We start from the raw sequence: 24,798 nt of genomic DNA on the forward strand, positions 1-24,798 counted from the left end.
ATGCCAAAGTCGAAATAAAAGTATGCCTAGGGTTTTTCTAGTAATTGATAAAATTTAACTCCAGGTGTCTTTTATAAACATTCCCGGCAAATGTTTAGTTCTGACGGAAACTTTGCAAAAAGATGCACAGTCTATTTGTACTTGTTTTTGTATAACCCTGCATATCACGGTCCCATATTCCAGTGAAAAATTTCTGCGCACATAAAGGTCAATGAAAGCAACCGTTAGTACTCTTGAATTGAAACCGTTTTGGGCCACATCTATGCGACAAAATTCACACAGGGGTGCTGGCCTATGAAGTAAGGACAAGGTCTGTGCTGAAGACGAAAAGCCACAGTCAAGACCGCACCCATAATCACACCCTACATGAATACATTTGTTTTGAAGATTCTCTATTGTGTGTGTAAAGAATCATTCAAACTATTCACCGACACTATAAGTCTAGCATAACATTCTTGTTCAAAGCAAGTCAGTGGCATAAGAAAGGGTTTATTTTCATGTAAGGAATTTGCCCATTCGAACATGAAATGTCTTGTCTCTGAAACTCTCTGAATTTTAACAAGGGGGCTAATCCCTCCGAGCTCCCCTTCACGTAACTTCTGCTTTCATAGTATGCTTTCATAGTATATTCAGATGACAAAAATTCAATTTTTTGAGCTAGACATTCTATTAGACAAAGAGAGCGGCTGTTATAGTGGAATTCTTTGTCCATACTTGTTGAATAAGTATGCTTTAGGATAAATCCTCGACGAGATGGAGGTGCGAGCCCTGACAGCATTGCAGTTGAAAACACTCAAAACTTTTGTGAGAAAAAGGCCATTAATGTGTGACTTGGTTGAAAGGAAATAGAAAAAATTCTGGCAACAATTTGGAGCTTGCGGCCCTAAGCTTCCCTGCCTATGATGGTTAAGTGAAAAGTGCAAGTAAAGGCAGTAGCAAAACGCTGTCTTTCGACATCGAGAACACTTTAAATGTTAATGCAATGAAACATCGTTGAAAAATTCGGTCGTTTTATCGGAAATTCGCAGATGTTCTAGCAAAAAACGGGGATCTAGAACGTTTTGTAACATAGTGATTTCAGAAGATGTCTTAATTTGTTGGAAAAGTTAGTCATAAATTTCAATCACCAAGTAGAGGCTTCACGGGAAAGAGGTAAATCAATAATGATATCTGTTTATCTCTTCGTAGCAACGCGACCTCCTTTGCCAACTACCAACTCAAAGAAGAAACTAAATAATTTCGATTGAGGTGATATATATGTAGATTTGAAACGTTTATCAAAATAAATATTAACGAATAAATGAAGTTTTCAAAGGCTGCTGCCGGATATCTATGAAGGAAACTGGATAGCATTTGTGAGTGATTTGACAACAGAGCCGAATCATAACAACAATGTTAGGTCCTACAGTTAAGGAAGGTGAATTTACTTCCACCATTTATAATTTGGTAAGTATTGCCTTTTTTATTTCAGCTTTTGTTTCATTAGTATTGTTAGCCACTGCAGAATCATAGAAATTTAATTCGAATTGACGAAGCAATAAAACCCATATATAACAACATCTTTGCACACGTAGACATATAATATTGAAAACTGCTCACTGCACCCGTCAGTTTGCCAACTTTGAAAGTTTGCGTACTTGATGTCTACATTTAAAAGAATTAGAGCAATAAACACATTTTTGAACGCTTTAAATTTACCGAATGATCACATAATTTTCAAATTCCACACTCGGATAGCATTATTAGGTATAGATATATTTTTTGGATTTGCTTTTGTTTTGTATCAAATATTCTGTCATACAAATTTCTTGATTAGAAAACTACTCACATAGCTTGTAAACTCATATTTATTTATTGCTGTTACTGGCTTTAAAATAAGATATTTTCAAAGTGTTGCAAGCATCTGACTTTGAATTTTTAGATAAAGTCCCAGAAATATGGAGAAGCTATTCAGATATTGTCCAGAGAAGCACAGAATCATCCAGGTGTATGTAGATATTTGATAAAGCTATTTTTCACTTCAGAAAATTCCAAATGACATTTTGATAATGATTGTTTTTGATTCTATTGCAAGCTTTTTACACAGAAATTTTCCAACAACAACTCATTTTTTACTTACGTTGAAGCTGTTTGTTTAATGTGTGAAATCAAGAAGTTGGAAACATTGAAACTTAATTTTTATGATGATTTGTTTGAAGGACATATTAGGAACTTTTCAGAGTTTAAGTTATTTCCTCTAAAAGGTTTTTTTTTACCTCCAAAATGTTTTTTTTGTTTAGTCAAGAACTGCTCTATCACTCCTTGGCTATTGCTATTATGGAATTCAAGATTTTAAAAATGCAGCTGATTGGTATGTTTGGTTTTTTCTTCCTTAATTACACCAGTAAACAAAGAGACTCTGTTTAATGAATGATGAAATAAAGACTATTTCTTACTTTGGCAGCTTATTTAAATGCAGCTTGATTTTCACTTTGATTTTTATGTTTGATTGATGAAAGAATTGTTTACTTCATTTTCTCACTCTTCGTCTTTATATAAACATCTTCTATTAAATCTTTTCTACAGTTATGAACAGTTGACAAAGTCCAACCCTGAAGTTGAAAGCTATAAGCTATACTATGCACAGGTATGTTATATCTTATCATGTAGCACTTATTATTTCCAGTCAGCATGAAAGTTTGCTCTTAAGGGTTTGGAAATTTTCTTTGAATCTTTTTTGTGATAACCTCTACAATTTATCTCACTTTGAATGTTGTAGTGCTTGTACAAGGCTTTTGAGTTTCAAGAGGCGATGAAAGTTACTCACCAGATAGAAACACCATCCACGCAAGACAAGGTATACTGTTGTTTTTTTCATGACAATTAATCAGATGTAAGAAGTTATTTGTTTTAAATGTATATATTGCTTGAATAATATGTAATTTATGAATGTATAAAGGATAGCTACTAACATTGATGAAGGAGGCTATTTGCCATTTTCTCTCAGCTTCTGAAAAGTGGGGGACATATTCTTCCTGTGCAACACCAGTTTTCCTACATCTATTGTTGCTACGATTTTGTTATTTTGATTTAAAAGCTGCAGGTTTGGTACTTTTGACTCCATTCTGACCTGATCCCACCTACACCTTCTGCATGAATGAGTCACAGCTCAAAAACGACCATCATTGTCTATAGCCCCATTGGTTAGATCCCCATCACCATATTTTACCAAATTATCTTGAAGGGTATTGGTCATTTTCTTTCCAGTCTCATATAATACCTATTTTGATCAGATACATGTTATATTTGTTATTTCCTATCAATAATTTCCTCCCAGGTGTTGAAATTACAAGCTGCTATAAAGTACAGTGATGATGATCTCTCAGGTGCACAGGTTAGTTCTCTCCCCCTTTTCATATCAAAATTTATTTTATTTCATTTGACAAATTAAACAAAATTTTGACAACCTTACCATGACATCAGCCATTCAACTTGTATGTTTATGTGATCTGATTTTATTGAATTCAGTAATTCCTATTTTATAAACTGAGCATGTTAACATAGAGGTATTTTCTAATATGTAGATCAAAGCTAATACATTAAATGGCATGCACGGAGCCTCTATATATACTGTTGTTGCATCACTGAAAAGTAGGGGAGACGGTCATTGTTTTTTCTAAAAATGACCCAATCTGTACATTGTTTTCACCATAAATTTGCCAGAATCCTGCAAATTTTCAGTAATGAAGGAAGTTGTGGCGATCTTCTGTTTCTTGCGATTGATGTCTATAACATTATGTAAGATACAAAATTTTTACTGTATTGTGTTCTGTTGAAAGTAATTATTTTTCAGGCTTTGGTTGAGCAAGTTCCTTCTGATGACCCAGACAGTGATGTGAACCTTGGGTGCCTTCTGTACAAGGTTTGCTTTCTGATGTACTTGTTGTTCTAGTAAAAACTTTGTCAGAGAAAACAAAGACATGTAAATTCTAGAGGGAGCAAACTATTATTCATAGAGCTTGTTTAAATGCTGCCACATTATTTTGCTTGTTTGTCCTATTGTGGACAGAGCAATTAGGGTATCAATCATTTCCACATACTTTTCTACAGCCTGGGTAGTCTATGCTATATAATTCATACCTTCTGGCTGCCAGAGTCACCTTGTTTTTCAAAAGATAAATGTATTATTCTAAATAATTCTTCCCTCATTCATGTTGCCATCATAATACAGTTCTTACCTTCTTCACTTATTTTTTAATTGTGCAGGACCTCCAACAAAGGAGGGGGGAGGTGGCAGAGGGCCATTGCCCCCACTTTTTTGCAACACAATAGAGCATTTTTCAAAATCTTTTGTTATGGGAGTTAAATTTTCTGCATAATTGGAAAACCTTTCCTAAAAGCCTTTTCTTCTATTGACTTCCATTTCTACATCTTGTTGTTGTTATGTTTGCAGGAAGGGAGATATTTGGAAGCATGTCAGAAGTTTACAACAGCCATGAATGTTCTAGGCTATCAGCCTGGTGAGATGAATAGAATAGATTTAGGCTATTGTTGATAAATAGAATTTACTTTGTTTATCAAGTCTTTGCTCAAGTTCGCCTTGTTTAAAAAACCTTAAAAGTTTTGCAACTCAGCTCCTTGCAGCTGATGATAAATGTTGTCATTGTTGCATCTTTCTAATCTGTTAACATTCTTTACACCACTGGATACACCTTATTGCAGTTCGTAGATAGAGGCCCTAGCCCTATTTCAATTTTGATGCTGTAATGGGCCCCAGGTTCCTTTGCTACACCATTGCAAGTAGTCTCAAATGGATTGCCAAGTAAAGCACATAGCCAGTCTGCATTTGGATCACGATTTTAATAGATCTCTACTCGCTTGATAACTGATAAGAAGGAAATGGAAACCTGGGGGCAACACTAGAAAGACTAGAGGCCCTTGGCAAATTGGGGTCCCATTACAAGCTGTTGTGCTCAGTAGGGGGTGGGGGTATTCAGGCCCTATTTTCTGAAAAAGCTTATGACCCTCCATTTTTAGCAAATAAGCTAGAAATTTGCGCACGAAGCACTCCTAGGTTGCAAAAAACTACTCGTTTTTAAAACGAGATTTTTTCAGGTGGGTTGTCACACCCTTTACTCTTCCACAGCGGTGGCCCTGCAAATTTGTATACACTCTTTCTTTCCAACACCTTGCATTCATGGGATAAATATGTCCCTCAGTGATTATTCACCCTTTCCCACTAAGTGTTTTCAACTCCATTTCCACTACAGCTTTGCCTGTACAGTTTTCTCTGTCCCAATGAAACTTTAATTCATTTTACTTTTAGATCTGTCCTACAACATAGCACTTTGTCATTATATGATGAAACAGTATGCCCCTGCCCTTAAACATATTGCTGACATAATCGAAAAGGGGATCAGAGAGCACCCTGGTAAGTATAGTTCTTTTTAAGAAACCTTTAATATATCATCCATAATAGAGCGAAATTTTTGTTTTTCATGGATTTAATTTTATTTAATTTTGGTTCAAAATCTCTATCATTATCTAGTGTTATTTCTTTGAAGCGTCTTTCGTTTTTTCCCAGTAATGTATGTGTATCAATAATAGATTAAACCAAACAATTCTCTCCAGCCTAGCACTAAATACCCACTCAGAAGAGGTTAGCGTTTTTAGCATGTATTGTAACGAAACACCTTGTTTCAATAGCTATCAAACATTGTTCAATGACATCAAAATATGTTGGGTCTGCCTACCTTCTAATTTATCAATTTTTCTGCGTTTTCGACAAACTTCGATGGCCATGGTTTTTAAAACGATAGGGTCTGGGATACCATCACATGATGGATATTGCATGAGCCTATAGAATGATCTTTAAATGTATTACCAGTTGAAATATATTGAAATGTATTGAATGTAAAAGAACATTCAATTATCCGTGTAGCCCTTTAGATCTGAAACTAAATCCTCAACAATATCAGGAAGCTTTTGTCTTTAGTTTAAAGAAGAATTGAAAATAAGTTGCATAAAAGTTAACTTGAATCTGCATTAGAACTTGACAATTTATGAGAGGATGATAAGATGTTTCGTCAGAATTATATTTATATGGCTTTTTATAAAATATCGCAATTAACGATATTTAAATAATTTTTTTTCAATAATGTTTATGAAGATGGTTTTAATGAAGAGCGCTTTAATAAGACGTCATACGCAAGATTGGTTTTGTTATTGTATTGTAAAATTTTGATTACTTGAAGCACTCATTCCCCTTTTAAGATAAAAATTTCACCTGCTTCTATAAAATGACACGTTGATATTTGGACAGCTGCAGAAGATTTTCTCAATGAAATTGATTTTACGTTGCTGGGTTTTTTAGAGCTCAGTGTTGGCATGACAACGGAGGGAATCGAGGTTCGCAGCGTTGGAAATACACGGGTGAGAAATTTTCTGCATACAGTTCAAGACAAATTTCTTCAACAATTTGAGCGGTTGATATGGGCGGTTAAGGTTACACTCTTATCTGATCCTCGATCGTCGTGCTGGTTTAAACAAAAGGACGAGCTATGTAATGTCTATAGCACATTTTGGTGTTTAGAACAGGAAGGTTACAGCTTAGAACAGGAAGGTTACAGCTTAGAAGCGCCCTGTTTTATATTCAAAAAGGCGTGCGAATAAAATGCTCTGTCTAAACGAGTAAACACTTTGTTACATAAAAACATAGTTATATGTTGAACATAAGAGTGGTTTTATCAAACATTTTCTGACCGCAGGAAAATCAAGGTTTCCTCTTCCTTCCCATTTCGAGAGACACGCTCATTTTGTGGTATTGCTAGAGCTGTAACCCATGTACGCAGTTTATTTCAAATAAATACTGTGAAGAAAAATTCATCCACCAAGAATACATTGGCAAATAATGCTAACATGCCGAATCTGGGAGATTGCTCATTACCATTATATGAGGGCAATCCTAAGGAGATATCTGTGCCTTGTACTCACGGCTGGTGTACATTTTAAGCTACTTATAACCTTTTTTAAGAACACGAGAATATCTCAGGTATTTTCATATAAACAAAAAAACTATTTGTCAGACCTAATAAACAAACAGATTAGACCTAATAAACGAGAAGTCAATATTAAGACTGATGTGTGTATAGTTTCAGCCTTTTGTTATTCATCGTAATCAGCCGTTTCTTCAGCTGATATCACACACGTTCAATACACAATAGTTTTTCGTAATCTTCCTCTTTCTTACAAATTATCGTTACATTGGCTAACATTTTTTCTTTGATCAAATTATTTATATTATTATTTGCGGATCTCTATCTCTTGGTTAGCCAAGCAAATGCGATCTCCTCTCCCAGCTTTTTATGTTTTCTATCCATACCACCTTGCACATCTTCTGCTGCAGAAATTTACACGTTACAAAACCAGCTTTGCTTCCCTTTAAAACTTCTTTCATCTTCATTATTCGCTTTTTTATTCTCCTGTGTAATGGGTCTTTACTGTAATCTCACACAAGCCAATTGCCAAATCCATTTGTAATAGCGTGGTTGGTAATTGTAATTAAGTTTTATTGAAAATGAACCCTGTCCACTTATATTTAACAATTGACTTAAGTAAGGCTTCTTGTTTTGAAAATCCTTGGCTCAAAAGTTTCGGGTTGATATCAGTTGAAACAATTCTTTATATTTGCAGGTGTTGCATGAGACAGCATTGATTGAAGCCTTCAATTTGAAAGCAGCCATTGAATACCAGTTAAAAAATTGTAAGCAATGTTATTTACAGAACAGATAGATTAACCAGTTTAACATGAAAATAAGAACAGCATGAAAAATTGCAATAAAACTCATATAGACCAGATTTAAGAAGACCGAATGTTATAATTCATGATAGCATTTTACTTTTATTTTTAAGCTAAAACTTTTATTTCTGCGCTGAGATAAACTGATATGATGTCAAAGGCATTCAGAAATTCGTAGAAAGGCCTAAAAGCTTTTGCTTTACAAAAAGGATTGAACTATTGGTTCTGAAGGAAAAAAGATAAACCTGTGTACAGTTTAGCTATCGACCGTTAGCTACATTCCAAGAAAAGTAGGGTTTCGAAATAGCTATATATTATTAAAAACCTATGAACAATAATTATTGTAGTAAAAGGTTTTTTTATCATGACAGATTATGCTGTTTTATGTCTTTGTCATGATTATATTGTTGTGGCACTTCTCGTTCTTCCCTTTCAGATGAAGCTGCCCAAGAGGCCTTGACAGATATGCCACCAAGAGCTGAAGAGGTATTTTTCTGACTGTTTTGATCTGTTTTGATCTTATTTCGAACGAAGAAACTAAATTGCAAATTAAATCGAAAAATCATTTTCTTCATTCTTATGTTTTTCAAAAAAATTTAGTTATTGTAGTAACCCATTTTAAGGTCCTGCTAACTGATTCGTGGTTGAAATATTTTCCAGGAACTGGATCCAGTTACATTACATAACCAAGCTTTAATGAACATGGATGCCAACCCAACAGAGGTAATATTTTAATTTTCAAAAACGTTTTGAGTAAATTTCCTATAAAAGTCAAATGTATGATACACAGTTACACAAAGCAACCCAATTTTATATGCCCAAGAATATCTAACGGATGAACACGAAAGATAATATAAAGCTAAGAAATGACTTGATTTTATTATTTGACAACGTATCCAGAATTGGATGTGCAATCAAGAATATCTTATATTTTAAAGCTCTCTACCAGAACAACCTTTACGTTTTTATGACGTCATTAAGATGGTTTTGTCCTTTATTAATAGCTTGTGCTGTCTTTTCAGGGTTTTGAGAAATTCAGATTCCTTCTGCAACAGAACCCGTTTCCGCCAGGTACATCAGTTCTCAAATCCTGTTTAGTATTCCCATTGAAATGGAAATTTTATCATCAGCAAGGCACAGATTTTGTTGGACCAATCAGATTTTTTGTTTTACCAATCATAATCTATTATCACATTTTATCTTGTTAATTGTTTTTTTTTAAATGTTCTAGAACATATGTTTTTGACAGATTTTAGTTAACAATAACGTTATGCTAGGCATTGAAAACTAATTTCCCATTACGTCTCATAGCCAATGATGGCTCCTGAATCACCAGGTACCTAAAGCAAAGCCAAGAAATCTAACCGCCTCAAGCGGTTACCAGCATTTATCTCCAGCATTTACCATTAGAGCATTCTGAATTGTTTCATTAGAATTGTTTTTAATTTTGTCCTCCTTGCAGTTTGAAACTCCATTTTAATGAACGCTTGATATAACCCTCTTTAAAATACTTAACTCTTTTTTTATTTTATTCGCACAAAATCATTCAAATTAAAGGAAATATCTCACCTAAAAAATGTCAGCTAATAAGTATTAAAATCCTGAAGCTTGTCAGTCAAAAATAATCATAAACTACATTTAGTTTCAATATAATCCAGCGTTTTTTTTGTGAACGTGTTTTGAAAGTGTTTTCTTTCTCCCGTAGAAACATTTGGAAATCTTTTACTTCTTTATTGCAAATATCAGGTGATCTAATGTTAATACATAACTTGACCTTCTGCAATATACTGCTTAAATGTGTATCAAACAATTACTTGTACTAGAAATAATTACTGGCTTATTGTTCGTTTTGGAGACTTCATTAACTTTGAGTTGTTCGTGTATATGGCAATCTATTTCCAGACGTATCAGGCGTATAATTCTACTTTCCGATGCCTTATAACAAGCAATAGCCTCCAGGCTGTAAAACTGTGCTTTTACCGTGTTAATATGCTGTCGGTAGGCAATGTCACCATTATCAGGACAAAGTGCCTAATCTCTATAGAGCTTCTTCTCTTTACTATGGCAAATTGTCTGGTATTTTGGTTGAATCTCACTACTGTGCATAGCAACTGTGTACAGACAATTTTCAGGTGTTCTTTCCCTAGTTATGATTTTCGGTGGCTTTTGTGATATTTTTAAGATTATCAATATTTAATTAAACATTTTACTTTTTTGAATATTTCATTATTTATCTGGCTTGAATCTCAAAATCCAGCATGACTGTTATTGTCTTGGGTTTATCTCCAATTTTGTCTTTATCTAGGCTTTTTTCAGCTTCTCTTGCTTACAGTACTAAATCTTGAATGAATTTAATAATAGCAGGGTAATTATTATTGATTTTGTATCCTAGGTGTTATCTTTTTTTGTAATTTTAATAGTATATATTGTAGTAAGTAATCTTTTTTTCGCTAGTATTATGACTTAGCAGCAGACGTTTTAGCTGAGAATGCAAGTCTTACCTTCAAATTCCTGACACAGGTAAGATTGCTTTGGTATTGAACATTGCCTCTTATTTCCCTAGCTAATGTTTCGTTTAGTACTAATAGACATTCTGTACTTTTTAATTTTGCGGGAGAATGATATTATGTAGTATGCCAAGATAGTTAAAACCTTCATTATTAGAAGATGTACATTGTTTATATCTGCTGTAAATCTTGAGATGCTTGTAATCTCACTTAAGCTATACTCCACACCGATGAATAACTTTGATTCACTGTGTTGCATTGGCTTACAACAAGAAAGGAAGGGAGACCTTAAAGGGAGGAGAAGAATGAAGACCTGGCAGCACAGCATTCGTTTTTTCAACACACATACATACTCATATACAAAATATTGAGCAAATGTTATGGATTTAAAGCTGCTCGCAGTAGATCCAATGCCTACTGCAGTTAAAATGAATATGGGAAATCAAATTCAAATCAAAATTTTTAATAAAGCTACAGATTATTTCTAAATTATTCGTCTAAAATTACTGATTATTTATCATTCATTTTTAGTACTTATTCGACTTTCTGGATGCAGTAATTACCCAACAGTCATCCCAAGAAGAGGTATGAGGATTTTGGCATTCCACTGCTTCAGTATCCAGCATAGATTTGAAACCCTCCCTTTAGGAAATAAGTCAAACACATTGATTGCAAGTTATTGTTGCAACAAACGCTTTGTGATTGTTGAGTGTTGTAGCACATGATTTTGTTTTCAGTGACCTTTCACTATTCGTTGGCCTTGCCTTGGGTAATTTTTCTGTACTCTGCTCAACTTCGAGCATTTAAAGCTGAAGCACTACTTTCTGATCAATGCTTTATGACTCTCTAACTCCCAGTATTTCCCAATTTATATGGATAATCAGAAATATATTTTGATTCATTGTTTCAAATATGTTTTTTTTGAAAAGGGTTTTGGTTAGAATGCTTGACTTTCATAGTAAAGGTTATGTGTTCGAATCATAACTCGGTTGTTTGAAGGCTTACTCCCTATTCATCTAGTAGTAAATTTGTTCCCGTTGCAGCTAATAAAGTGCAGGAGGGGGGGAGATGGATTAAGAAATTATAGGTTGTGGATTTTTTACTAGGAGAAAACGCTCCTTTACTTATAGGGAATGCCTGTGTAAACATTCTAGATTTAGTTAAATAGTATAATGGCAGATTTGAAATCGTGGAATCTCATCACGATGTACTTTGCTAAACTTGTTTAGTCCGAACGGATGCATATGTCTCTAACTTATCTGTAAATGCGTCCATCTAGCAAACTACACTCATTTTTTTATAAGAAACTGGATATCAGAAACGAGTACTGGACAGTCAGAAAAAATTAAGAAACTTCAGCACTCGAAGCAAAAAATCAAGAAACTATTAAATCGTGATAAAATTGAGAACAACGAAATTTTGTAAAATCCAAGAACATGATTGCCCTGATGTGCTAGAAATTAAGACACAAGGGATAAAATATACTTCTCAAGTCAAAATACAGCGTCAGAACGTAAGCGAATCTCTTGACGTGAAAAAGGCCACTAACATTTCACAACATCATTCATGACATCATAATTAAGAAACTCTTAAGAAACAGTGAGTATTGAAATTTCCAGAATATTGAGAAACTGAAGTACTCAACATCGACCTTTGTTTCTTAAAAAAAAATGAGTGTATATTCACATATGTTCTCCTTGTACAGGCCTTCAGAAAATTTGATGACATCGCTGTGCGGCACACTGACTCACTAAGAAAACTGACCAAGCAGGTAGAGAAAATATCTATCTTTTGTTAGTAATTTTTGTCACGCTAAGTTAGCTAGCTTGACCGTTTCTTTCATTTATTTTAAGTAAACTTCCACTGGGGCTAAATATCTATTTCCAATCTTTCAGGACTGGAAATTTAGAAATTATTCATGTTGTTGTTTCGAAGATAAATTTATTCTCGTGTTCGTACTTTTTTACCATCCTACTATCAGTGGCCCAAGAAGTCCTCTAGCATCACGCAGGACAATAGTCACTCAAAAGCCTGTAATTTCTACTGTTAACACGATGAGAATCGGCCACTATTGCACAGACTTTGACTAAAATGTTTGTTCTTGCAAAAATGATACCCAGACATTCACAGACAGTTTGTGTCATAGTCTATACAGATAAAATTTACTGTCGGCAGTGCAATTGATCAATAGCGCTCGTTTTAAATTGAAAGGTCTCAACCCTCCTTAGACTAAAACATTTTACAAGGGCGATTGCATTCTAAGACATTTAGCAAATTGACTTGTGAAAAGTTGATTATTGATATGGTTTACTAATGTCATTCCTTCGCATTAATATTATGAGTTAGAACAATACACAACGCTAGTCTATCAGACGCCATAGCCCAGTAAATATTTGCAAACCCTTCACTTCAGTTGCCGAAGAAATCTAACACTTACAGCTTCCATTTGTTATGCAAACATTAACTTAGTCCTACGCAAAATCTGTGGCTAGGTCAGATATAAATTGCCTAATGGTCTTATGATGGGTATCGTTTTGTTTATGATCATACACTGAAACAAAATTTTGTTATTCTCCTGCTGCCTGCTAAGTTGCTGCTGCAAATGAATTATGATATGAGCAGAATAAAACCAGGCTTGGTCTTTTGTAATAAGCAAGAACTTAACCCTAAATGTCAAGTCATCTAGATTGTCACTTCTTTTGAAAAGTACTTTGTGTATTGATCACAAAGTCCTTAAAACGACAGGGATTGATTAGAGAATTAAGCAGGAAGAGAGGGAGGGGTATCACATGGAGTTAATAAATTTTATTGTGTAATTATAAGGCAGGGTGCATAAACCAAAAACTGAATTCAACAATTGCTTTTGCCCAATAAGTTATGGAGAGTTTCTCTAGCTATGAACTTGTGTCCATTGAGTTCTAATTCCATTTTACACGCTGTAATGTAAAAAGATCTTGTTTGCTACTGTTGCTACCATAGAAGTAAGGAGTTACTTATCAAAGAATAAATTGATTTGGCTCTTGCAACTAATGAGTATGAGCGGCTTTAGCCTGTGAGTCATGTTGAGAAGCTTCCAATCTTATTTTATAGGTTCAAGAGGCAAGACACAATAACGATGATGACGTTGTCAAGAAGGCAGTGAACGAGTACGACGAGGCGTTGGAAAGGTTAGCCCTGGTTACTCTTTACAAGCGTGTGGCACAGACTTATTTTGCTGCGCTGAACAATTCCCTCAAACTTTTAGTTGGTTTTTTATACTACAAAGCTTCCTAAGTTATTTTGATACACTTTGAAGCTGTGCTTATCGAGCTGTGCTTATCGAGCTGTGCCCTGACCTTTCTCTTTATGTGACCACACTTCGTGATTCTTATCTCTGGAATAGCGGAGGCCTAGTAGAGAGCTGGCAACTCTCCTTACTCTAAGTGAAAGTTCGGTCACGTCGGTGGCTCGAACCACAAACCCTTGGATCTGAGCACCTATCCTAGCACCTTAAATGAAGTTGCCACAAATGGACTAGAACTTACAGAACTTCCATCCATATCGCACAAATGAAACAGATCTTCAGTGTTAGTATGAACTACAAGCCACGCCCTACTCTGGCTATATCCTCTTTAAGCTCTCACTCAAGAACGTTTCTTGTCTATCCGTTATTAGTTTTGTCTGGCAAAGCTTGTGAATTAAATTGCAGTTTGGGCGAGACGGAGAACCTAAATCGAGTTTAAGACCGGGAATTTCAGTTTAATATTTCCTTTGTTTGGATATTATCCCAGGGACTGTAAAAGCTGTTCTTGTCGATATCCTGGTGCAAAGAATGTCTGAACCAAAACTAAACATCGTTGTCTCCAATATAAAACTACCTATCTTTAGCATTTAGAAAGGAAACACCCAACCACTCCTGAAATATTTGGACGTCTTTAAACTGACAGCTATTGTATTTCAAATTGACAGCTATAGCGAATGCTTTGCCGTAGGCTAATGGTTAGGGAAGTAAATATTTATTGTAAAATCTTTAACTTCCCTACAAATATGTGATTGCTTCTTTTTAGTCTATTTTTTTGCTTTTCGATTTTTTAATTTTGTATGATATAATATGTATGACAAAATATGAAGTTCAGCAGAGGGCTGTGGGGCGCCATTCCCGAATTCATGAATATAAAATCTAAAAAGGATCGGGGATCTAATTATTGTGGATGCTACATAACATCCTGTTATTGTGAAAACTTTGATCAATTTTTGTTTGGTTATGCTAGGAATATTTTTTATGAAAAAGAAAATGGATTAAACAGCGATTGATACTAGTCTAAGAGGCAATCTTTCAGCAAAGACTACTTTGTCTAATTTGTTAAGGAAAGTTATGAAAAATCAAAGTAGAATTTCAGCATTTGCGATGGCTCTTTTATCATTATTTGCAATGAAAAATTACATACTTCTAAACTGCATGATGCAAAATGTTTCTAATTCTATCAAAGTTGTTTCAATGGTAGGTTTAGGATTTCCAAAATCAGTTAAATGATATGATCACATTTGAAAGACTAATCAATGCTTTTTTTTAGAACAAATGAATAACAAGATCTCCATTTAAGTTTCTGATTATTTGTTTCAGATACATTCCAGTCCTCATGGCACAAGCAAAGATCTATTGGGATCGTGATAACTATTCGGCAGTTGAGAAGGTATTCCCATTTTCGATAGAAAGTATATTAAGTATTATGTACTTTGGTTTTCCCATTTAAGAGCGTGCTTTTTCTTATAAGTACATATCTTTGAAATCTCTGCTTTGTGTTCACGAATTTTGCTTTTTTTAAAGACACGACTGGAAAGATGCCAATTCAGTATAGTCAAACGTAGTGTGTGGCGTTGTTCATTGGCTTACCGAAAAAAATTTCTCATGCTTCTCTAATTTTGAGGACCCTTGAGATTCAACAAACAATAGCCAATGAACAGCGTTCAATTAGAAATGAGAATAAAGTCAAATGAGGTCAGGTTAAAATGTGTCTTGTGCGCAAATGTATAAGAAGTAAACGAGCAGCAAGATTTGAAAAAATCTTCTCTTTGATAGTGAAAATGACTCAAACCATCCTTCAATCAACAATTAGCCAATCACTGAGCGTGATACCACTCACACGCTCATTGATTGGCTAATATTGATTGACAGATGGCTCAGGTCATTTTTGCATCTGTTGCTCGCCTTTAGGCCCTTGCCAAACCAATGCATCAACTGCTTCAAGAAATCCAGGCATTGTCGTATGTCTCGTTGGGAATGTTTGGATATGGGGGTGTTGAAACCAGCAGAACACATTTAATACATAACAAACAGTTTTCACAAGTTTCAAGATTGCCATTTTATATAATGTATTTATAACTTTTTACATTAATAACTTCATTATGAAATACAATAGTTGCAGTGCATTGTTTTGAAATCAGTTTCCGTGAAATTTTTGAAGTGTTCTAACATCGTTTTGCATTCCACGTGACAGTTTTATTTTTGGAGTAAATCGACAATTTCTGTTTCCATCTAGATCTTTCGCAAATCAGTTGAATTTTGTAATGAGCACGAAGTCTGGAAACTAAACGTGGCTCATGTATTGTTCATGCAGGTATATAAAGTTATAATTTACGATAAAAATGTCACTATATGCTTATCTTCATAAATTGATGGTAAATTATCATGAATTACACGCCGATTGCATTAACAAAATTATTTAAAGTTTACGTTTTAGAAAGGTAGAAGGTACTAGACGTCAGTTGTCATAATTTGTAGTTAAAGCATTTTAAGCTTCTTTTGAAAAACAGTTATGACAAAGTTTTCAGAAGGATAAGAGTCATTAGAATAATGCAAAAATGCAAAAGATTATTTTCCTGTTCGAATTTCGTTGCTCCATATTCGTAAGAGCATTTCAATTATTTCTTTTTGAACATCCTGTCAGATTTTGTGAAATTGGATTCTTAAAAATGGGTCAAAACTGTTTTAATGTAAAGAATAAATCTTAGAGACGACTTGCTAAAAGATATCTTCTTTTAAAAATAGCTTTTTGTGAGTATTTGTCATATCTGCAACGCTATTGGTACGATGGGCGACACCACTCCAATCACTTTTGTAGCTTATCATTGTAATATTTGTGTCTCTATGTTAAGTGTAAGTCTTAGGGTTGTTATGCATTTCCATGCTCCCTAGTCTTTTGTATTGTAATTGTTGTTGTTGTAAATTTTGTAAATTTTTATGAAAACTTGCTAAAAGCAAACATTGTGAAAAACATTATATTTCGATGTAAAAATGTTGACTATCTTTGTACAGGAAAATAAATACAAAGAGGCTATCGGATTCTATGAACCAATCGTGAAGAAACATTATGATAATGTAAGTCTTTTTGCCTAATTAGCTCACACTTCTAGTATACTGTCTTTTACTGATTTGCACACATTTATTCATTGCTACACCTTGAGGTCAATTTCTTAATGCAAGTCTACTTCCATGAGTTATTTGAAAACGAGAGTATTACCGAAGGCACAGAAATAATATTAATTGATCCCTCTTTTTTCCTCCCTCTTTCTGATTTCCATATTTCCAGCTATTGTTATTTGGTGGCCTATAATCTATCTTGATAGGTACAAACGGTTCCTTAATTTGTTCCGCCTTCTACATGTGGGTTCCTCATAAACTGGTTCCTAAAACAAAAGGCGTGTAATCCAACGAGAAAATCTTTTTCTATGAAGCTCTCAACTTAGCAGTCATCTTAATTATAAACCCCTGCTCTTCGTTTATTTCAGTGAGCCAAGGTCTTCTTTCAATTGTATATATCAAAGAGCAGAATATCTAAACTTTCCTGTTCTACACATTGTTCATTCTCGACCTATCTATTTTTATAATAATATGCTCGATCAGAGCTTGAAAATTAACATGCCTCTCTATTCGGGAATAACGTTATTCAAAGGAAAATTTAATTCAAAACAGCTCACGCAATTCAGTGCTTTGATCACGGTAAGCTTTTGCCGTCCCCTTTGAATTGAATTCGGATTAAATTCTGTTACGATCAGGATAAAGGAGATCCACCCATCAAGCCCTACAGAAGATTTGATTAGGAAATTTGTAATCACAGCATATGGAAACACTGGTTATTTGATAACTCTCTGGTTTTGTTGAAGAAGTAGCTTTAATAATATTCACATCAAATCTTTTTGCTTGTGTTTTATATCAGAATAGCGTTAGGTGTAATCCATTTGTATAGAAAATCTCCTAAGTATTAGGTTTCAGAGTGAATAGGTCGTTACTATATGAATGGACAGGAAAGAAAATGTAATCTCTACTTGAAATGAGTAGTTTGTTCCTTGAAGTAATAACGTTAATGCGTCAGATCAAGTTAAAAAATTCTAACATCTATGGAAGTCGTCTCAGTTACTACATAACATCCTGTTATTGTGCAAAATTTGATCCCTTTTTTATTTTATTCTTGCAATCTGCTTATGCAAGGAATATTTTTATGAAAAAAAGAATGGATTAAACAGCGATTGATACTAATCTAAGAAGCAATCTTCCAGCAAAGACTACTTTGTCTAATTTGTTAAGGAAAGTTATGAAATATCAAAGTAGAATTTCTTTGAGCATTTGCGATGGCTTTTTTATCAGTATTTCCAATTAGGGTTGAGAACGACTATGAGATATGATAAGACTATTAAAACAACTGCATTCTGGAGGAGTTGTCCCAAGCGAAACAGTTTTACCTTACTGTCATTATCATTAAGCCGATATTTGCTTTTGTTATTTCTGAACGATCAATATTAATATCCAGTGCCTTTTACAATTTTTTTAATTATAAACAATTCGATGCATATTATGCGTCCGACTTCGATGCATACGAATACTAAACGCTAAGTTGCTACTTTATAGAACAGGACATTTCTAAGTTGTTACTACGAGTTGATGCTTAATGCCATCAATATAAAAACTAATACGAAGAGCAGTTGTCTGATTAACTCATCAAGCGTAAAACTCGGAGTACCAACTCAGAACCAGCCTATTCTATACACCCATTGCCTTTCTCAATAATTATACATAGGTAGAAGGAATGTAGCAAAATTTTATGGCCTACCCTGTTTTGCAGTTTGTTTATCAATGTTTTTAAGCTATTTTTTTTCTGTACGCCTCTGTAAATGAAAGAGCTTTGACAAGATTGATTAATGGCCTAAACAACCTAAAGGCTCAACGCTACGCTATTTCTGGGCTTATTCAACTGTTAGGAAAAGGATTTGATGAACATTAAACTGCTTTTTGAGTGGCTTGGCTTTGATCACAAAGTATCGTTTACAGGCCGGATCCTAAAATTTTCTTTATTTTACCAACGAGAGCTTTAAAAAGCTCCCTCAAAAACTAAAGAAACCAAGATATATAGCCTAAGGCTGTAATTGGAATTCTTCTCTTTTTATTGAACTCCGCAAAGCCTATCAGCTGTTGGCCTCCCATTCTTCTAGATTCACTTCCAGGCAAAATAATTTATGCAGCCTTGTTAAATAATATATTTTCTTTTTTTAGATTCTGTCTGTAAGTGCGATTGTACTTGCAAACCTTTGTGTCTCGTACATCATGACCAGTGCCAACGAAGAGGTGGGTACAAATGCTTTTTTAATTGCACTAGAAACCTTTTACCAGTAGAGGCATTAAAGAGATTTCTAATGAATTGAGAAGTATTTTCAGTGAATACAGAAAGCCTCGTTTTTACCTAAAATAAGGGTAATGGATATCATTGAATTTATGAAACTTTTCATACAATGGATTTTGATTTGATTGAGAGAAGTTATAGCATCGACAATCTCAATTGCTTTCGTCAGGCACGTGAATACTGTGAGGGTGTGGGAAAAAGGAGGGGTGTGACACCCTCCAATCAAAGAATTTCTTTGAAATAGTCGAAAATTTTTAGAAAAATTAGAAAATCTAAGTCGTAATTCCAATGCTTATCAATATCAGAGAATGGTATTTCATAAAGCTGATACAAAGTTTACTAATCGTAATCAATTTTACTATTTTGGCATGGAGAAAGGCAACAAACATGTAAGCATGTCTGTTTGCCAGGGCGAAGTATTAGTTTGATTTTGAAGAGTATTTCAGTATAATGCCTTTTGGTCCTGTTTATATTGTATCAATCTTCGTCGTTTTGCATTGTTTCCCCTCACTGTTGACCGAAATTCCATAATTTCATCAAAACGTTCTGAGAAGTCCATGAAGTTTACCTATCAGTTTCTGGCGGTATGGGTATAAGGCTCACCGCCGGGATAGCTCAGTTGGGAGAGCGTCAGACTGAAGATCTGAAGGTCCCTGGTTCGATCCCGGGTCACGGCAGGTGTTTTTTAAAGCCAAGGCAAAGGTTTTTATCAATGTCATCAATTTTTAGAAATTTTCTCTTTTACTATAGGCTGAGGAGCTAATGAGGAAAATTGAAAAAGAAGAGGTTAGATTTTCAAGTCTTTTTGCACTGCTATTTTTACTTTTTTCGCAAGTAAGAAGAAGAATTTAAAGGTCCGATAGAAACGAAAAATTCAATATTTGAAATATACAGTGAGGTTGGTCTTGAAATCTTTCTTCATTCTGTATTCTGTCTAAAGTTGAGCATCCAAGCAAATCCTCTTTCTCAGGCTTCCCCATTTCTAGATAGCCTTGAAAACTTGAGCATAACTTTGATTATCATAACGAATAATATTTTGGCCTTTGAAAGCCGTGCGTATTTTACCACTTGAAAAGCATGATTCAAATCTTTTTGCACTGTCCTTTTTGAATAGTTTTCATGAAAATTGGTTTCATTCTTATGAATCTGTGTGTTATATCTGAATTTTAACTATTGTCATTTTGTCTGTTGATTTGCTGATCTGACTCTATTTACCTCAATCTCAATACTTTGAAATTTGTCTTGCAGGAGCAGGTTGCCTACGACGACCCGGATAAAAAGACTTACCATCTTTGTATTGTCAACCTTGTAATAGGGTCAGTAATTTTAAGATTGATCATCATGTGATAATTAATGGTTAGCCCCTAGTTGATTGGCCATGATTAATGATTGGTCATGATTAATGATTAATGATTGGCCATGATTAATGATTAGCTTATTGATCAGCTTATTGATAGACTTGTGCTGCTGGCAGTGATTGTGCTTCAATCTCAAGGAGAAGCAGAGTATGAAACAGTTACTTTGGTCTAACGAACAGCTGATTTCTAATGATGATTTATGATTACCAACGGTATTTTGTGATTCATGATGGTGATTGATGGTTGCCAATGGTGACCGATAGATGTCTATCTTGAATCATGGTTTCCTTCAATGATTGATGTTTGTCCATGGTTATTAGAGGTTACCAATTATGACTAGTGTTTACTCTTGATGATTTGTCGTTACCCATGATCGCTAGTAGTAAATGATGATAACTAAAAGTTCCTCGTTGTGACTGATGGTTGCCAATGTTTTCTCAGTTTTTTGGTGTACTATAAGGCTTTCCTAGCGCATGTTCTTAAAATAGATATGCAATGCATTCATACTTCTGAGCAAATTGAAATCTCTATTTCTTGTTTCAATATTCAGTAGAGTCTTGCTTTAATTGAAATCCTGCTTTCAGCGTTCTCTGGGTTTCTTAAGCGATCTATTTTTCGTAACTTTGTATTCTTTAGATATAGAATATGCATGGGAGGGCATACCATTTTGACACGAAGAAAATCTTATCGTGTTGTTAAGAAGCATACTCATTTTCTTGCAATGATGCTTCTCTGGGAGTGTTATGGATCTGAGACAGAAGATAGTATATTATCACTGAGAGATTTAGCTCTTATGGTTCAATAAAATGTCATTTCAAAGCAGTTGAATGTAAAAAAGATATAGCAGAAAAACGGGGATATTATATCAACGTTTCTTTCTAGACCTTTTTTAAACATTTTCTGAGAATTATTGTTATCGCTGGATTATTTTGTTATAAAACTTTTATTTTAGGACTTTGTATTGCGCGAAAGGAAATTACGAGTTTGGAGTATCAAGGATTATCAAGAGTCTGGAACCGTATCATAAAAAGGTTTGTGTTTGAGGGAACAACTTGATATACTTGCAACCATTTTATCTTTTTTGTTGGCCCAACCTTTTGATATCCTCAATTGCCATTTTAATCTTGGATTCGTCTTGCACAAGCAAAAAAAGTAAGAAAATGGAAAGTCATCAATTGATGGGAAAAATAAATTGTATTAAACCAGTTAGCAGTAACGATTTTACTTGTCATATGAGCAGATCTAGTTATATAAAACTTTTTTCTCGATTTTCACGATAATGTTATTAATTAATAAAAATTCATTTTTTAGTCATAATGCTATTTTAGACCGCCACCAAGCCTGTAAACAAATGCGCTTAGTGTAACCTTCAATAGCTAATAGTTTATAAATGTTTTGCAAAAGTGACAAAGCTTCACTTACAATATCTGAATTTGTCAGCCCCTATCTAGTTTTTCCTTAACTTCTGGCAATTTGAGCAAAGTGTTTATTTGTATTTTTTCTACTCTAGCTTGGAACTGACACGTGGTTCTATGCAAAGAGATGTTTTCTCTCCTTAATTGAAAACATGGTAAGTGTATAAGATGTCATTGTAAATATGATTTTTAGATTATTACCTTCTATAGAAAGGGTTTCCTAGTGCCTCTCTTCCAAGTGTCTCTGGATCCTATTTTTCGCAAACATTGTTTGATATCTTCAGAAGAATCTTGGTCCAGTTCGTAAATTTCAATGATAGGTGGAGATAATCAACGCTCATGTTTCGTGTATCGGATTTTTTGCATAACAATATATTGTTTCACATCTTTCTAATGTTAATTAAACTAACTTTGCTAATTTTCAATGGATTCGGTACATTTACTTAGTACTAGATGAATTCGTGAATTTCTTTATCTCTTCAAGGCGAAACAGATGATAATGTTATCAGATAAAGTCTTGCATGAATCTATGCAATTCTTTGATCATTGTGAAGGTATGTGAATGTTAGTTTTTGTGAACGAAACGCAAGAAAATTAAGTCGTCTTTGAAGAGGCTACACTATAAAATCCACTTCTTGCAAAAATGCCTTTTTGCGAAAATTAGTGTTGTTTTTGTGTGATTCTGTCTACATTTTTCACTTGAAATTTGTAATCGAAATTTATTCTACTCCTAAATTTAATTACTTTTTATCGAAACAAATTTTGCTTTTCTTTGTTATAAAACATTTCTGGGATTCCTGAGTCTCGTTTCTTTTTCTTTCTGCTAAATGTAACGGTATAATCAGTGTTACCTCTATTGGTATCATTTCATTTTCTGTATTACAGTCATCAATCGAAAAACCTTTTGAAAGACTCCTACATTACATGTTTCTGCCTTCATATTTTTATGTCTAATTTTATCTTGTTTATTTCTCTCTTTTTTGAGCCCCATGCTATCGTGCTTGTAATGCCAAGTAACTCCATTAAAGTGCAGCATCTCCTTTCAGCTTACGGCAAGAATGTTCAGACTGTAATTGAGCAACCACTAGAAAGCGAGCCATTGCATGCCGGGAAGAACACAGTGACTTACGAGGCCAGGTTATTGAAAAGCCTTTTATTGCGCGTTGCATGAAGCACCTGCTCTCCCCTACAAACCTATTGCAAAAAGCATGCTTATCATCGCAGATATAATTTATCATTGTAAAATTTGTTGATATTAGCAATTATTTTAGTCTCTTAGCTATAAAAATGCGCTTGCTTTAATAAAGGGTTGTCTTGAGCAAGACCATACTTGCTGGTTTTTTGGCTATCATTTTAAGAAGATGGCGACGTCAAACACTGGTATAACGGTGGAAGGGTAATTACCGCCTTCTTTAGTCAAACGATAGTCCATATAAATTCTTCCTCAACACTTTAATTCTTTTTGAACCGAACTGAAAGCAATTTGATCTCTTTCTGATTATACAGAAGCAAATTAGCCAGTTTCAAGAACAAAAAAATTTTCAAAAAAAATGATGATTTTACTAAGGCTATACCCTTACTTATTTTTCAAAAATTGACCCCTTTTTACATTGATTTTTTTTTCAAAAAAACGTATTTTTGACCCGAACCAGATGCAAATCTTTCTTTTTCTGATCATACAGAAGCAAATTAGCTAGTTTCAAGAATAAAAAATTTTCAAAAAAATTGATGATTTTACTAAGGCTATACCCTTACTTATTTTCCAAAAAGTGACCCCTTTTTAAATTGATTTTTTTTTCAAAAAAACGTTCTTTTGACCCAAACTAGATGCAAATCTACCTTTTTCTGATCATACAGAAGCAAATTAGCTAGTTTCAAGAAAAAAAATTTTCAAAAAAATTGATGATTTTACTAAGGCTATACCCTTACTTATTTTTCAAAAATTGACCACTTTTTTATATTAATTTTTTTTCAAAAAAACGTATTTTTGACCAAAACTAGATGCAAATCTACCTTTTTCTGATCAAACAGAAGCAAATTAGCTAGTTTCAAGAACAAAAAAATTTCAAAAAAATTGATGATTTTACTAAGGCTATATATACTCTTACTTACTTTTCAAAAATTGACCCGTTTTTACATTGATTTTTTTTTCAAAAAAACGTATTTTTGACCCGAACCAGATGCAAATCTTTCTTTTTCTGATCATACAGAAGCAAACTAGCTAGTTTCAAGAACAAAAAATTTTCAAAAAAATTGATGATTTTACTAAGGCTATACCCTTACTTATTTTTCAAAAATTGGCCCCTTTTTAAAATTGATTTTTTTTTCAAAAAAACGTGCTTTCGACCCAAACTAGATGCAAATCTACCTTTTTCTGATAACACAGAAAAAAATTAGCTAGTTTCAAGAACAACAAAATTTTCAAAAAATTTGATGATTTTACTAAGGCTATACCCTTACTTATTTTTCAAAAATTGACCCGTTTTTACATTGATTTTTTTTCAAAAAAACGTATTTTTGACCCGAACCAGATGCAAATCTTTCTTTTTCTGATCATACAGAAAAAAATTAGCTAGTTTCAAGAACAAAAAAATTTTCAAAAAAATTGATGATTTTACTAAGGCTATACCCTTATTTATTTTCCAAAAATTGACCACTTTTTTATATTAATTTTTTTTCAAAAAAACGTATTTTTGACCCGAACCAGATGCAAATCTACCTTTTTCTGATAACACAGAAAAAAATTAGCTAGTTTCAAGAACAAAAAATTTTCAAAAAAATTGATGATTTTACTATGGCGATACCCTTACTTATTTTCCAAAAATTGACCACTTTTTTATATTAATTTTTTTTCAAAAAAACGTATTTTTGACCCAAACTAGATGCAAATCTACCTTTTTCTGATCATACAGAAGCAAATTAGCTAGTTTCAAGAACAAAAAAATTTTCAAAAAAATTGATGATTTTACTAAGGCTATACCCTTATTTATTTTTCAAAAATTGACCCCTTTTTACATTCATTTTTTTTTCAAAAAAACGTATTTTTGACCAAAACTAGATGCAAATCTACCTTTTTCTGATCATACA

General features: G+C 33.8%; 1 protein-coding gene and 1 non-coding gene across 2 annotated transcripts; both read left to right on the forward strand.

Annotated features, from left to right (window-relative positions):
* The first annotated feature begins 1,160 nt into the window (after positions 1–1,160).
* Positions 1,161–23,038, forward strand: LOC135691640 (intraflagellar transport protein 70A). Its single transcript, XM_065209568.2, has 29 exons — positions 1,161–1,446; positions 1,922–1,987; positions 2,280–2,350; positions 2,566–2,626; positions 2,759–2,836; positions 3,317–3,373; positions 3,833–3,901; positions 4,433–4,499; positions 5,306–5,410; positions 6,353–6,411; positions 7,672–7,741; positions 8,214–8,263; positions 8,438–8,500; positions 8,800–8,848; positions 9,483–9,523; positions 10,232–10,297; positions 10,816–10,869; positions 11,990–12,055; positions 13,375–13,451; positions 14,888–14,957; positions 15,804–15,881; positions 16,580–16,642; positions 18,812–18,883; positions 19,689–19,724; positions 20,187–20,254; positions 21,249–21,327; positions 21,807–21,866; positions 22,196–22,265; positions 22,758–23,038. Exons 1-29 carry the CDS (start codon positions 1,393–1,395, stop codon positions 22,880–22,882), a joined length of 1,944 nt encoding a protein of 647 aa, XP_065065640.1. The 5' UTR covers positions 1,161–1,392; the 3' UTR covers positions 22,883–23,038.
* On the forward strand, positions 19,543–19,615 carry Trnaf-gaa (transfer RNA phenylalanine (anticodon GAA)). The gene has a single exon. It is a non-coding gene; the product is annotated as a tRNA-Phe (tRNA).
* Positions 23,039–24,798: the final 1,760 nt, after the last annotated feature.

This window comes from Rhopilema esculentum, chromosome 13 (assembly GCF_057945365.1).
Source record: "Rhopilema esculentum isolate cy_ngs chromosome 13, ASM5794536v1, whole genome shotgun sequence".
NCBI classification, from domain to species: domain Eukaryota; kingdom Metazoa; phylum Cnidaria; class Scyphozoa; order Rhizostomeae; family Rhizostomatidae; genus Rhopilema; species Rhopilema esculentum.

What these genes read in the sequence shown, in the direction of transcription:
- LOC135691640 (XM_065209568.2), top strand. Translation starts at nt 1,393, where the DNA reads ATGTTAGGTCCTACAGTTAAGGAAGGTGAATTTACTTCCACCATTTAT. An exon ending in ACAGAACCCGTTTCCGCCAG is followed by an intron (nt 8,849 to 9,482) that starts GTACATCAGTTC and finishes TTTCTCCCGTAG; the next exon opens with AAACATTTGGAAATCTTTTA. An exon ending in ATTCTTTGATCATTGTGAAG is followed by an intron (nt 22,266 to 22,757) that starts GTATGTGAATGT and finishes ATCTCCTTTCAG; the next exon opens with CTTACGGCAAGAATGTTCAG.